At 34.9% G+C, this 13,704-nt stretch overlaps 3 protein-coding genes across 3 annotated transcripts in view; 1 reads left to right on the top strand and 2 right to left on the bottom strand.

Annotated features, from left to right (window-relative positions):
- The window catches only part of CBG00308, a gene marked incomplete at both ends in the record, with an annotated part of 4,895 nt that extends 3,213 nt beyond the window's left edge, over positions 1 to 1,682 (bottom strand). The window contains 2 exons of the mRNA XM_002638679.2: positions 562 to 1,056; positions 1,586 to 1,682. Of these exons, the coding sequence (XP_002638725.2) occupies positions 562 to 1,056; positions 1,586 to 1,682 (592 nt within the window). The remainder of the gene's footprint in view (positions 1 to 561; positions 1,057 to 1,585) is intronic.
- A 3,862-nt stretch (positions 1,683 to 5,544) lies between these two features.
- Positions 5,545 to 10,711, bottom strand: CBG00309 (the record flags this gene model as incomplete). The annotated part of the gene is made up of 8 exons (XM_002638680.1): positions 5,545 to 5,808; positions 6,737 to 7,094; positions 8,261 to 8,418; positions 8,658 to 8,877; positions 9,451 to 9,682; positions 10,154 to 10,302; positions 10,370 to 10,569; positions 10,640 to 10,711. The coding sequence occupies 8 exons, from the start codon at positions 10,709 to 10,711 to the stop codon at positions 5,545 to 5,547; spliced, it is 1,653 nt and encodes a 550-aa protein (XP_002638726.1).
- Positions 10,712 to 11,259: 548 nt separating this feature from the next.
- Positions 11,260 to 13,359, top strand: CBG00310 (the record flags this gene model as incomplete). The annotated part of the gene is made up of 5 exons (XM_045243431.1): positions 11,260 to 11,310; positions 11,691 to 11,801; positions 11,996 to 12,091; positions 12,320 to 12,607; positions 13,210 to 13,359. The coding sequence occupies 5 exons, from the start codon at positions 11,260 to 11,262 to the stop codon at positions 13,357 to 13,359; spliced, it is 696 nt and encodes a 231-aa protein (XP_045091521.1).
- Between the last annotated feature and the right edge of the window lie 345 nt (positions 13,360 to 13,704).

The following is a 13,704-nucleotide window of genomic DNA, read 5'->3' as shown; positions in this document are numbered from 1 at the left end:
ACCAACAAATTAGATAAGATAGAACTCGACGAGCACTACAAAACGATACTAATTGGATTACTGTATCTTGGCTATGAACAAAGTTACAAGCCATAAACCGTCTGAGCTACACGGCCGAGTTTTTGGCGTTTCTTAACTTATTTCATAGCCAAGATACAGTAATCCGAATAGCACCATTTCGTAGTGCTCGTCGTCGTTGATTCATCTGGGACGAAATGTGACCCAGTTGAGAGAGGCGTGTGAAATCCCTGGATCGGACACTGGGGACGCTGAATGAATGGATTCGAATTGTGATTCAGAAGGAGAAGACGATAACAAAATGGTGCTATTCGGATTACTGTATCTTGGTTATGAACAAAGTTACGCAACGCCAAAAACTCGGCCGTGGACGGTTTATGGCTCGTAACTTTACCCATCGACAAGGTACAGTAACCCAATTAGTATCGTTTTGTAGTGCTCGTCAAGTTCTACCGTATCTAATCTGGTTGGTTTGGAAATATTGATCCAAGATGGTTATTTTTCCCGAATTTCCAGCACCAATTCTTCCTCCAAAACCCTTACTCGACGCGGGTCCACCATCGATTTTCAGCTTGAAAATCGCGAAAACCTCCTCGATCATCCACAATTTTCGATACGAATTCAATCGAATCATAATCGAAATTACGCGTTTTTTCTTGTTTTTCTCCTTCAAATTCTCCTTTTCAACCCTCTCCAAATTCAGAATTTTTCGCTCTAATTTCGCCTCGTCCTCCACTTTTCTCTCCATTTTCTCATCGATTTCCGCGATTTTCCTACGGCCAGAACAGATTTTCGCAGCCAATTTCTCGATTTTCTCGCGAATCGTCTCGCAATTCACTTGTTTCTCCAGAATTTTCCTCGAGATTTCCTCAGAATTCAACAGATTGCTCATCGTTTCATCTGGCGCGTCTATGGAGTCCCTTAGAGAATCTCTGAGCTCCGTTGCTTCGTTTTCCACAATGATTGCCTTCTGAAGACGTCGCCATGAGGATTCGTCGAATTTCGCTGTGGAGCTTCCAAGGACCATCCAGAGCAGGGCTGAGCAATTTTTTGGAAAAATTTGAAAAAAAAATCAATTTTTCGAAAATTTCCCAGGCATTTCCTATCGCACAACCCTGTCTGAAAATGGGGTTTTTGAAAAATCATTTTTCAAAAAAAATTTTTTTTGAAAAAAAGTGAAAAATACAGCAAAACATAATCACAAAATCACAACAAACAGGGTGGTGCAACAAAGAAAAAACCGGGAAAAATTGGAAAAAAATCACGAAAATTCAAAAAAATTCGGATGGCCGAGTTTTGGGTTTCTAGGCCATCAAGGCGCAAAAATGATGATCTTGGGCTCAAAAACGCCGATTTTTGACTCATTTTTAATCGAATTTCAGGTCAAAAATGCAATTTTTGGCTCACTTTTCATCGAATTTCAGGTCATTTTGGGGTTATTTAAGCTTCAAAAATCGACATTTTCATCAAATTTTAGGTCAAAAATGCGATTTTTTGGCTTAAAACCCGAGGAAAACAGATTTTTAGCACATTTTTTCATGGAATTTCATCGAATTCCAAGACTTACACCAATAGTAGATGATTGGATCACGAGACGCATTCTCGTTGGCGATTTTGATGTAATGAGCAATGGGTTTGAATGCTGGCGGCAGTTGAGACGACATTCTGGAATTTTTGAGGGATTTTTAGGACAACAAAAGGAGGAAAATAGAGAAAAATCGGTTTAAAATTTGGGTGAAAAATAGGAGGGAATCGGTTGAAATTTAGAAAAATTGCCTAAAAATCATGAAAAATGGCTAAAAAATCATAAAAAATGGCTTAAAAATCATGGAAAATAGCTCAAAAATCATGCAAAATGGCTCAAAAATCATGAAAAAATTGGTGAAAAATCGGTTGAAATAGAGCTAAGACTAGGTGGAAATAGTGTGAAAAAATTGAAAAAATTTTGAAAATTTAACGAAAAATTGCTCAAAAAATAGTTTAAAAATCGAGAAATTTATTACTCTTGTCCGAAATCAATGCACGTTGCGGACGAGAAAACAACGGTGGGCGGAGCTTAGCTCCCACAGAGAGAACCTTACTGTATTTTTCAAATTATTGCACGCGCCTTTAATACAGTACCTCAACATTTATTGAATTTTTGTCTTTTTCTCTCATTTTTTGCTTGTTTCTGTCTAATTTTGTCTAATTCTTATAAATCTTCAATTTATTTTTCTTATAAAAAGAAAAAACAGCCAAATAGGGCCCAAAATAAAAAAAAAACGTCCGAGGTACGGTATTTAAAGGCGCATGCATCAATTTGTTTTTTCGCTGTGCGACCGACGATGCGATTTTGAGTAAATTTTCGGCATTGATTTCGGCCGCAACGTGCATTGACGAGAGTAATAGTTGAAAAAGAGATCAAAAATCGGTCAAAAAATATTGAAATTTTCAGAAAAAAAAGGAAAATTTTAATGAAAATTAGCAGAAATTATTGAAATTTCGAGAGAATTTTCAGCAAAAAAAAAAACGTAAAAATTCAGAATTTCAAGTCTGCAAATTCGCATTTTTCAGGCGAAAAATTCAAAATTTCAGGTTTAAAATTAGAAATTTCCAATTGGAAATTTAGAATTTCAGCGGAAAATTTAGATTTTTTGAGACAAAAATGGGGGGGGGGGGGGAAGTTCGCGAAAAATACAGAATTTTATACTTCAAAAATGAGACATTTTAAGGTCAAAAAATATAAAAAACAGCTAAAAGTGATTTTTTTTCATTATTTTTCAAAAGTAAAAATTAAAAAAAATTTTTTTTTCGAAAAATTCGATTTTTAAAGAAAAAAATAACAAAATTCCCATACTTCCAGAAAATCCCAATTTTTCGAAATTTCGAAAAATTCGAAAAATCCAAAAATTATCATTAAAAACCTCGATTTTCAGCAAATTTATCGACAATTTCCACGTCGAAAACCCTCCACAAAACAACAAAATAAAATCATTTTGCTTCTATTTTTTTATCTAAAAATTGTAAAAAGAGGAATAAATTGCCCTAAGAAACATTGCGAAAACCCCCAGAATGAGTCATCATCTCTTCATTGTGTGTCTGCGTCTCTCACCATTAGAGAGTATTTGTTTTGAAATCTCGAGAGATGAGGGAAAATCAAGAGAGGATTAGAGAGAAAAACGATGGAAAATCGGAAAATATCAAAAATCTGTCAAAAAGGAAAATGACAGTTCATTCCCATACTTCCAGAATCAATAAAGTTTTATCGGAAATTTATTTATCGAAAAAAAAAGAGAGAGAGAAGAGAATTAGAGAAAGAAGAGAAAAAATTGAAGCCAATTTTAGAGAATTTTGGGGGAAATTTGAAGTGAAAATAGAGGTTTTTAGAGGAAATTTCAGGGAAAAATGAATTGAAAATTTAGAATTTTCTGAATCGCGTTTTTCAAATCAAAATTTTGAATTTTTGAATCAAAAGTTAGCAAAATTCGGCTCGAAAATTGCATTTCTCAAATAAAAAATGTCAAACTTTCAGGGGAAAATTTTCGGTATTTCAGCAAAAAATGTCGAAATTTTGAGTTTGAAATTTCGGTCGAAAAATTCCAATTTTCGGCTGAAAATTCGTAATTTTGAGTACACAAAAATTGGGGGAATTTTGGCTGAAAATTCAGAATTTTCAGTAAAAAAAAGCTGGAACTTCAGCGATTTTACACCTTCTGCAATTCCAGGCTCAAAAATTCACAATTTTTAGCTGAAAATCCCAATTTTCAAACTTATAATTTCTGAAATTTTCAGCCAAAAACTCCAAATTTTTAAGTTAAAAATCGCAACATACTGCTTTTTCCCTCCTCAAATATCCACCAGAAAAACCACAAAAAACCCTTTCTACAAAAAAAATTTGATAAAAAATCTCAATTTCCAGATTTCTGACAATTTTTAAGAATTCATTTTTCTTGAAAATCAAAAATATCAAAAAAAATTGTATTTATTTTTTTTCAATTTTCAGTCATATATTGCCCAAAAATCGCTATTTTTTAGCAAAAAAACGTTCAAATTTAGATATTTTCAAATGGAAAAAATTACCAAAAATCACCCAAAAAAAGTCAAAATTTCCCTAATTTTGTTAATTTTTTATTCGTTATTTTTGAATTTCTACAAAAATCGGGTTATTCATAAATTTCTTAAAAACCACCAGTAATTAGAGTTATATTGTTCACTATTCAAAAAAATAGTGTGGGAAAATGAGAGAGAGGTTAGAGAAAAGGAAAACAGGGGAAAAAATAGAATCACATCGGAATTATATGGAAAAATCGAGAAAAAAAGAAAATCTAAACCAAGTATTTTTAGAAAAATAGCACTAACCAAAGAGAAAAAGAGCAATTTTAAAGGATCCCATAGAAGAAAAAAATATACATAAAATACAGGGAAATAGATCAAAAATTGGCTGAAAATTCTAGATTTTTTGGGACGAAAATTGACTGAAAATGCCATTTTTTGGCTCATTTTGGATCAATTTTGAATTCCAAAAATCATAAATTTTGGGTCAAGAATCATGTAATTTCAGTCAAAAATATGAATTTATGAGTCAAAGATTTCTGATTTTCAAGACATTTTCAGCCAATTTTAGGCAAAAAATGATCAATTTTCTAGTAAAATTTGGCTCATTTTTAACCATTTTTAACACAAAAAACATGAATTTTGTGATAAAAATATCAGATTTTCAAGCCATTTTCAACCAAATGTGTGTCGAAAATTCTAGTTTTTTGAGCCATTTCAGTCAATTTTCACCAATTTCGGCTCATTTCGGGTCAAAAAATACATATTTTCAGCCAAAAATTGAAGAAATTATAGATTTTTAGATCGAAATACTCAATTTTTCAACCAATTTCAACCAATTTCCAAGCCTGAAAATTGGCTGAAAATTCTAGATTTTTTGGGATTAAAATTGACTGAAAATACCATTTTTGGCTCATTTTGGACCATTTTTTGGCCAAAAAATCATAAGTTTTGGGTCAAAATTCACAAAATTTCCAGCCATTTTCAACCAATTTCAAGGTCGAAAACAGTGGATTTTTGTGTAAATTTCAGAGCTCATTTTAAACCGTTTTCATCCCAAAAATCATCATTTTTGAATCGAAATTTACAGAATTTTGGTTTTGAAACTTCAATTTTTAGAGTCATTTCCACCAATTTTGGAGGTTGAAAAATTCGATATTTTCCAGAAATTTCAGCCAATTTTAGACAAAAAAAAGGTTTATTTTCTAGTGAAATTTGGCTCATATTGAAGCATTTTTAACCCAAAAACACTAATCTAAAATTTCAGATTTTCAAGCTATTTCAGCCAATTTTGGGTCAAAAATCTAGAATTTTCAAGCTATTTCAGCCAATTTTTACCAATTTTGGCTCATTTTGGGTCTAAAAATACATATTTTCAGTCAAAAATCTCGAATTTTACAGTCATTTTAAGCCAATTTTTTGTCGAAAATCATGAATTTTAAACCAATTTCAGCCTATTTTTGGCTCATTTCGAACCATTCAAACTCCCTAAAATCAATGAATTTCGGGTGTATAAGTGAGAACAATGAAGAATAACCACAAGTGCATCATGATAAAATACAAGACGAAGAAAAGACGAGCCGACGGATGGCCACGGAGCATTGAGAGCAGTTTGAAGGCGGTTGAGTCGACTGTTTGAAGGGCGTTTCGCGTTTGCGGATGATTGATATTCGATAAAAGTGGATGGGAAGAGGAGGTGTGCATTGGGGAGGAGTTGGGGTTGTCGATTGGGATAGACGTCTCACGGTTGGTGGCTTTCTGAAAGAATCGAAGGATCGTAGAACCAGGGCTTGATATTCGAAATTTGAGAAGCTAAGACTCTTGAAACTTCTGCATTTCTGGATTTTGAGGATAAAGAAATTTGAAATAAGTTGAAGGATCAAAGGATCGGAGGATCAGGGAATCAAAGAACCTGTAGAGCTGATATTTTAGGAATTTCTAAATTACGCAATCTCAAAATCTTGAATTTCAGAATTCCATATTTCCGGGATCCTAGAATCTTTTTTTTAGAACTTCAGAATCTTAGAATCTGTGATTCATGGATTTCCTGATTTCCAGAATCTCCAAATTCCGTCGATTTCAGAATCTTAGAATCTGAGAACCTAAGATTCTCAAACCTTAAAACTTCTGAATCTCCGAATCTCAGAATTCCAGAATTTTAAAACCCCTGAATGTTGGAAATTCAGAATCTCACATTTTCTAATCTTCAAACTTCAGAATTTTGGAATATGCGATTTTCTGAAACGTTCAGATTCTGTTTACAGAATCTCAAAGTTCCTGAATTTCAAATTTTTAAAATCTTGAAAGTTCAGAAATTCGATGGTTCTGAATTTCAGAATCACAAAAATCTCGCGCTCCAGAGTTTCTTGCATCTCCGAATCCCCTATTTTCAGATTCTCACGATCTCCAACGTTCAAATTCTTAAAACCTCGGAATTTCAGAATCTCAGAATCTGAAAATATCGAGATCCCAACATTTTAGAATCTCGGAATTTCAGCATCGAAGAATCTCAGAATTTTGGAATCTCAGGATATTGGGATTTCAGGATTTCAGAACCTGACACTATCGGGATCCCAAAACTTCAGAATCTCAAAACCTCAGACTTCAAAATCTTAAGAACTAAAGTTTTCAGAATCTCAGAACTTCCGAATATCGAAATCTTCGCAATCCAAAAAAGGAACCCTACTTGAAGTCGTTCCAACCGAACATTCAACACTTGATTCGTCCTCAACACATCCTCCAACTGCTGCTGCTTCTGTAGCAACATATCCGACAACTGTGTCGTCGTTCCATCATCCTCCTGTTTCGATTGCTCATCCCTCATTCGTGCTCTCATCTCACTCATTACCTTCCGCAGCTCATTCTCCTTTTCGACTAGTTTCGCCTGATGCTGATCTCCTAGCCTCTTCATTTCTTGTTTCGTGAATTCGTTCTCGATTCTCGAACATTCCACTTTCTCATTCAGAAGGCCTATCGTACTGTCCCACGTCTGTTTCTCCTCGAGATGCGTTCGTTTTTGGTCGGATAGCTGCGATTGGAGATCTCTGCAAAACTCGAAAAGTTGACATTGAAAGCATGAAAAATGGCTCAAAAATCATGAAAAATGCTCCTACTCTGTCCTGAAAACTGTCAAAAAAGACACAGAAATTAGGTATTTTTTCTGGCTAATTTCTAGATTTTTGCACATTTTCTGCTCAATTTTAGCCGATTTGTTAGCCGGTTTTTCGCTGATTTCTACTAAATTATAGTTGGATTCTTCTCATTTTTTGATAATTTTCAGCTCATTTTTTGTTGATTTACTCCCAATTTTCAGCCTTTAATTAGGCTTAATTTCACTCGATTTCACTCGATTTCTGATTTTTTTTTCCATATTTTAAGCCTAATTTTAATCCCATTGTGTATTTTTCAGCCAATTTTGCTCAATTTTAGCTGATTTTTGTTAACCAAAGTATCACTATTTTTAGCTGTTTTCTGCTCGTTTTAGCATATTTTTAAAAACAATTTTAGAGGTCTCTGCAAAATTCGAAAAATGAATTATTCGTAGAAATCGGCATATTTTCTGACAAATTTCGAGATTTTGGGACGATTTTTTGTTCAATTTTCGCTCATTGTTAGCCAATTTTTTCCTCAAAATTTCAGGCGATTTTCACAAAATCATTGGTGAACTTTGCTCAATTTTAGTTGATTTTTCACTCAATTTCAGGCAATTTTTTGACCATGTTTTGCTAGTTTCAGTCGAATTTTCTGCCGGTTTTTTCGCTGAATTATACTAACTTCTAGCAGATTTTGACACGATTTTCAGCCGGATTTTTGGCTGATTTTTACAGATTTTTTGACGAACTATGCCGATTTTTTGCTCAATTTCGCTTAATTTTCTCTCAATTTCAGTGGATTTTTAGCTAATTTTTTTGTAGATTTCTCCCAATTTTCAGCGTTTTTTTAGCCTAATTTTAATCCCATAGTGTATTTTTCAGCTACTTTTGCTCAATTTTAGCTGATTTTTTAAACCAATGTATCACCATTTTTAGCCGTTTTCAGCTCGTTTTTAGCTATTTTTTGCATGTTTTTTTTCACAATTTTTAGCCGTTTTCTACTCGTTTTTAGCTATTTTTAGCCTAATTTCAGCCGTATTTTCGCTTATTTTCAGCCGTTTTCTTTTTGATTTTAGCCTAATTTCGCTCAATTCTTTCGATTTTTCACTCAATTTCACCTTATATGCGCTTCCAGCTCTTCCATATCCGACCGGAGCGTATAAACTTGAAGTTGTGCGGATTCTAGATCCGCTTTTGTCAAATCTCGTTCCACTCGGATCTCCTCAACTTCGGCTTGCAGAAGATGGACCGGTCGGTCGCTGGAGCCGATTCCTTGCTGAAAATAGGGAATTTTAGGGTCAATTTTGGTGGATTTTCTAATCAAAAACCGAAATTTCTCCTAATTTTTGGATCAAAATCGGGGAGTTTTTGAACCAATTTTGGCTCAAAAAGTGACAAAAACCACTGATTTCCGATCAGAATTTATCATTTTTTGTGATTTTCAGAGTCAATTTTCAGAGTCATTTTCAGCCTTAAAACCTCGAAGTTTTCGCGATTTTCAGAAAAAAGCCCCACCTCCGACTTCAACGACTCCACCAACTTCTCCTTGGCCGTCAGAATCTTCTGCGCCTTATTCTTGTACTCGTCAAACTCCTTTTTATTCTCGTTCAAATTGAATTTCGCTAATCTCAATTGCTCAACCATCGCTCGGATTTCTTCCTCGAGCCCGACGATTTTGCGCTTATGAAGGTTGCACTCCTCAACGGCTTTGTCTTTTTGGTCCTGGGCTTTTTGTCTGGAAAATGGGATGATTTTTAGACTAATTCTAGACGATTTCTAGGCAGTATAGGCCTGAAAAATTCAGAGGAAATAGTAGGATTTTTAGGCTAATTCCAGGTTTTTCAGCTAGTTTTTAGGCCTAAGAAATTGGGAAAAAATCGAGATTTTAGCTCATTTTTCTGTTTTTTTTCCGGTCAATTGTGGGGCAAGATTTTTACTATTTTCTGTAAAATGCTCCAAAAATTATGAAAAATGTCTTAAAAATCATGAATAATGGCTTAAGAACCATGAAAAATGGCTTAAAAATCATGAATAATGGCTTAAAAACCATGAAAAATGGCTCAAAAATCATGAAAAATGGCTTAAAAATCATGAAAAATGGCACAAAAATCATGAAAAATAGCTCAAAAATTATGAAAAATGGCCTAAAAATCATGAAAAATGGCTCAAAAATCATGAAAAATGGCTTAAAAATCATGAAAAATGGCACAAAAATCATGAAAAATAGCTCAAAAATTATGAAAAATGGCCTAAAAATCATGAAAAATGGCACAAAAATCATGAAAAATGGCTCCAAAACTCATTTTACCTCGCCAATTTCAATTCCTGCAGACTATCCATCTCCTGACTCGACACTTTCTGATTCTCCACTCGTTTCTCCAACATCTCCTTTTCCGCCTTCATCTCATAGTAATCCTGACTTCGTTTCTCCAATTTTCGCTCACTATCAGCGAGTTTTGTCTTTAAAACCGAGATTTGTGAATCCTTGGCGAATAGCTGCGATTTGAAGTTTGGACTCGAATCGGTGCCGGCGAATTCAGCTGAAAAATCGATTTTTGACGTTTTTGGGGCTATTCTGGTCAATTTTGGGTCATTTTCACAAGATTTTCAGTTGATTTTGGACCAGTTTTCATGAAATTTAGCCCAATTTTCATGAGTTTTAGACTATTTTTAATGAATTTTGGACCATTTTTCATGAATTTTGGACCATTTTTCATACATTTTTGACAAAATTCTGGCGGTTTTATGTCAATTTTGAACCGTTCTTCAGCATTTTCGGTCAGATTTTGACAGTTTTCAGTTTTGGAATATTTTTGCTGAATTTTGGACCATTTTTCATGAATTTTGGACTATTGTTCAGAAATTTTTGATTGTTTTTCATAGATTTTAGCCCATTTTCATGTGTTTTGAACATTTTTTCATGAATTTTGAATCTTTTTTTATAGATTTTTGGCTATTATAGCCAATTTTAAGTCATTTTTAGCTATTTTCATCTCCTCTTAGCCACTCACATGTAGTTCTCATGCTTGCCACACTTCTTCCTCCAACACTTCTCATATCATCTTCCCGCTGAGCCGACTTCACTTCTTTCGAATTCAAAACCATCGTCCAGCTTTCAGAAGCCGCTGCGCCACCGCCGGGCTGTTGAGATGAGCTGCCTCTGAGAATTTGACAGATTTTCGGCGGGAAATTTGAAATTTTTCACCAATCAAACTACGAAAACTCACTGCTCAAAGCCTCTTCCCCGCCAACCAGCTCCGGTATAATCACTTTGAGCCCTAGACGGTATAGATGGAGCCGGCCGCCCGAAATCTTCGGTTATCACATGTTCTGGCATGGAAATCACGGTGGCTGGGATACTGGCGGCGCTTCCCTGACGGGTGCGCGGCTTATTGGTGTCGCGTGCTTGTTGGATGGCATCTCCGGTCTGGAAAAACCAAGAAATTGAAAAAAATTCAAAAAATTGATTTTTTTTCCACAAAAATTTCAAAAAATACCTTTTCATCAAGCTTATTAAGCAAGTTCTCCGCCGCTCCCGCAATATCTGACACTTTAGACAACCATGACATTCGTTTTGCTGAAAACAATTGATGAAATTTTAGGTTAAATACAACAAGAAACGAGGAATTTCGATCATTTTTTCAGATTCTCCCAATTTTCAACTATATTTTTCTATTTTTCCGGGAATAAATCCCCGGAAAAATCGATTATGAAACCCTAGAAAAAGAACCAGAATTCCGCAAGGAACGTGGATTCGCCAAGTTCGGCCAGCGGAGAAACTTCGGCCAGATGGAATTCGGCCACCTGCATTGCATTTTAATAGTCTAAATTAGAAACATATTTCGTTTTTTTTAATATGAAATTGTACATAAAATTAAAGCTAAGATTTTGATCTACATTTTGATATAAAATTCAAAAAGAAAAAAATTGTTCCAAAGCTGTGCTCAACTTTAGAACATTGGTTATCAATGGAGCGCGCTTGCCGAGACCATAGTTAGTCCCCGAACTCAGCGAATAAAATTTATATGAAATTCGGTTGTTTTTCTTGATGGAAACCGGTTTTTTGTTGTTTTTTGCGAAATTTCTGTTTTCAAAAATTGTTTGTATTTTTTCAGAGATGTCATACGGCCCCCAACTACCCGCCTGGCTCACCCAGAATCAAGAAAAAGTGAATTTTTCGAAAAAAAAAATAAAATTGAATAAATTTTTTTTAGGAAACAAAAGAGAAGGAAGAGGAAAAAGAAGAAGAAAAAGATGCTTGGATCACTTACGGACCAGTAATTCCGAGTCAAAAATCCGAGGAAAAAGATGAAAAAGTAGAGACTTATGGTCCAGAGATTCCGAAAATTGGCGGAATTTCAAATTTGGAAGAAGAAAAAGAAGAGGAAAAAGAAGAAGAGAACGACGACGAAGATGAAGATGTAAAAATTTTAGACATTGAAATTGAAAAATTTTAGAAAAATTCAAAAATTTCAAAAACAATTTTTTTTCAAAAATTTCAGATTTTTTTGTTTTTTAGCTCATTTTTTCCCTATTTTCCATTTTCAGTACGCCGGCGCCAGCTACGGACCATCGATTCCATCAAATTTCCGTCAAAACTATGGTCCAGCTCTTCCGGGAGCCTCAGGAGCCGCCCAAGACGATTCTGACGATGAAATTGTGAGTTTTGGCTATTTTGAAGCTAATAGATAGTTTGAGACTTATAAAATTGATTCCAAAGCTCTAAAAATGGTTCTAGACCCCCCAAAATGGTTTAAGAGCTCTGAAATTAATTCAACAGCTTAGAAAAATGGTTTCAGACCTTTCAAATGGTTCTAAAGTTATAAAAATGACCTAAAATAGAATATTTGCAGGGTCCAATGCCAGTGGCTGCCGGAGACGAGGACAAGGAAGCGATGGCGAGAGCCTACAGGATGGTGATGCAGAAAGAGCAAGAGGATGAGGAAAAGGTGACCTTAGCTCGATTTTGAGCTGAAAAACACCATTTTTAGTCTATTTTTAGCTAGAAAGTTGTCATTCTAAGCTCATTTTCACCCTAAAACTGAAGATTTTTGCTTAATTTTGACCTCAGAATCGCCATTTTTAACCCATTTTTGACCTTAAAATTGCCATTTTCAGCCTATTTTGACCTCAGAATCCCCATTTTTAGCCTATTTTCACCCCAAAAATTGTTCCAGAATTCGCAACCAAAACGAGAGGAATGGATGACATCCGTCCCAAAAAAACTCGGAAATTTCGGACTTGGTGCGCGGACATTCAAAAAAGGAACAGCTTCAGAGAGGGATTCGACGTGGGAAGATGCTCCGGGAGCAAAAAAGAAGCGGCGGGAGGAGATGAAGACGGCGAAATCGGTGGGAGCGGCGATGGCCGATGCTCGGCAAGAGGCGATTGTTGTTGGAAAGATACAGGGACCGTCGTTGTTGGAGTTACATCAGAAGCAGCGAGAGGAGAAGGTTACGGATGCGGTTAGTGGGGATTTTGAGCTTGTTTGGGTCATTTTTTATGAATTTTGAGCCATTGTTAATAATTTTTTAGCCTTTTTTCCCGATTTTTGGACCATTTTTCATTAATTTTGGACCATTTTTTCATGAAATTTGGACCATTTTTCATAAATTTTGGGTCATTTTTCGTAAATTTTGGACCAATTTTCATGAAATTTGGACCATTCTTTATAAATTTTGGACCATTTTTCATGAATTTTGGGTCATTTGTCATGAATTTTGACTCGTTTTCATAAATTTTGGACCTCTTTCATTCTAGAAATCATAAAAACGGACCCTTCCACGCATCCCTTTAGGTTCAATAGTTTTGGATTAACTAAATTGGAAAGATAGAAGAACTCAAGAGCTACAAATCAAACAATTTGTACTACTGTATATCTAAATCAGTTGGTCCAAAAATATCAATCCTGAATCCAAGGGCCTCGAAAATGATCAAATAACCATTTAAAATTTTCCGAAACCTATTAAAAATGGTCCGGAATTCATGAAAAATGGACTAAAATTCGTGAAAAACGATCCTAATCTGTCCCAGCTTTTCCAAATTCATCAAAAATCAATATTTCTAGGGCTACACACCCGGCGAACGTCGTCCATTCGATCGTGAGAAGGACATGGAAGTACGTGGATTGAAGCCTGGAGGAAGCAAGGATGCAGTGGAGAAGATGAAAGAGCTGCAGGGACGATTCGCCAATAGCAAGGAGAAGAAGTTCTTGTGAATAATCTTATTTTGTATTATTTTTTTTTTCTTGGTTTGTTATTTTAAAAACTCAATTTTACTGTCTAAAATTGAACTTTTTTCCCAATCGCGCAAAATGTTTTTGACGATTTCTGAATTTCCGAAATTCTGAATTCCCGATTTCCAGAACTTCTGGACCCCAATAGTGTGGAATTTCTGAATTTCAGAAATACTGAATTTCCGATTTTCTGAGTTTTCGAATTGCTGAATTCCTGTAATTTTTGAATTTCCTGAATTTCTCAACTTCCGAAATTCGGCATTTTTGATTTTTCGGAGTTTCTGAGTTTTTTGTATTTTTAAACTAGGGTTGGCTTGGGGGTCTGAA

Source organism: Caenorhabditis briggsae, assembly GCF_000004555.2.
Source record: "Caenorhabditis briggsae complete genome, chrI, whole genome shotgun sequence".
Classification (NCBI taxonomy): domain Eukaryota; kingdom Metazoa; phylum Nematoda; class Chromadorea; order Rhabditida; family Rhabditidae; genus Caenorhabditis; species Caenorhabditis briggsae.
Note: the sequence above shows the minus strand (reverse complement) of the source record. Positions and strands in the feature narration are given on the sequence as shown.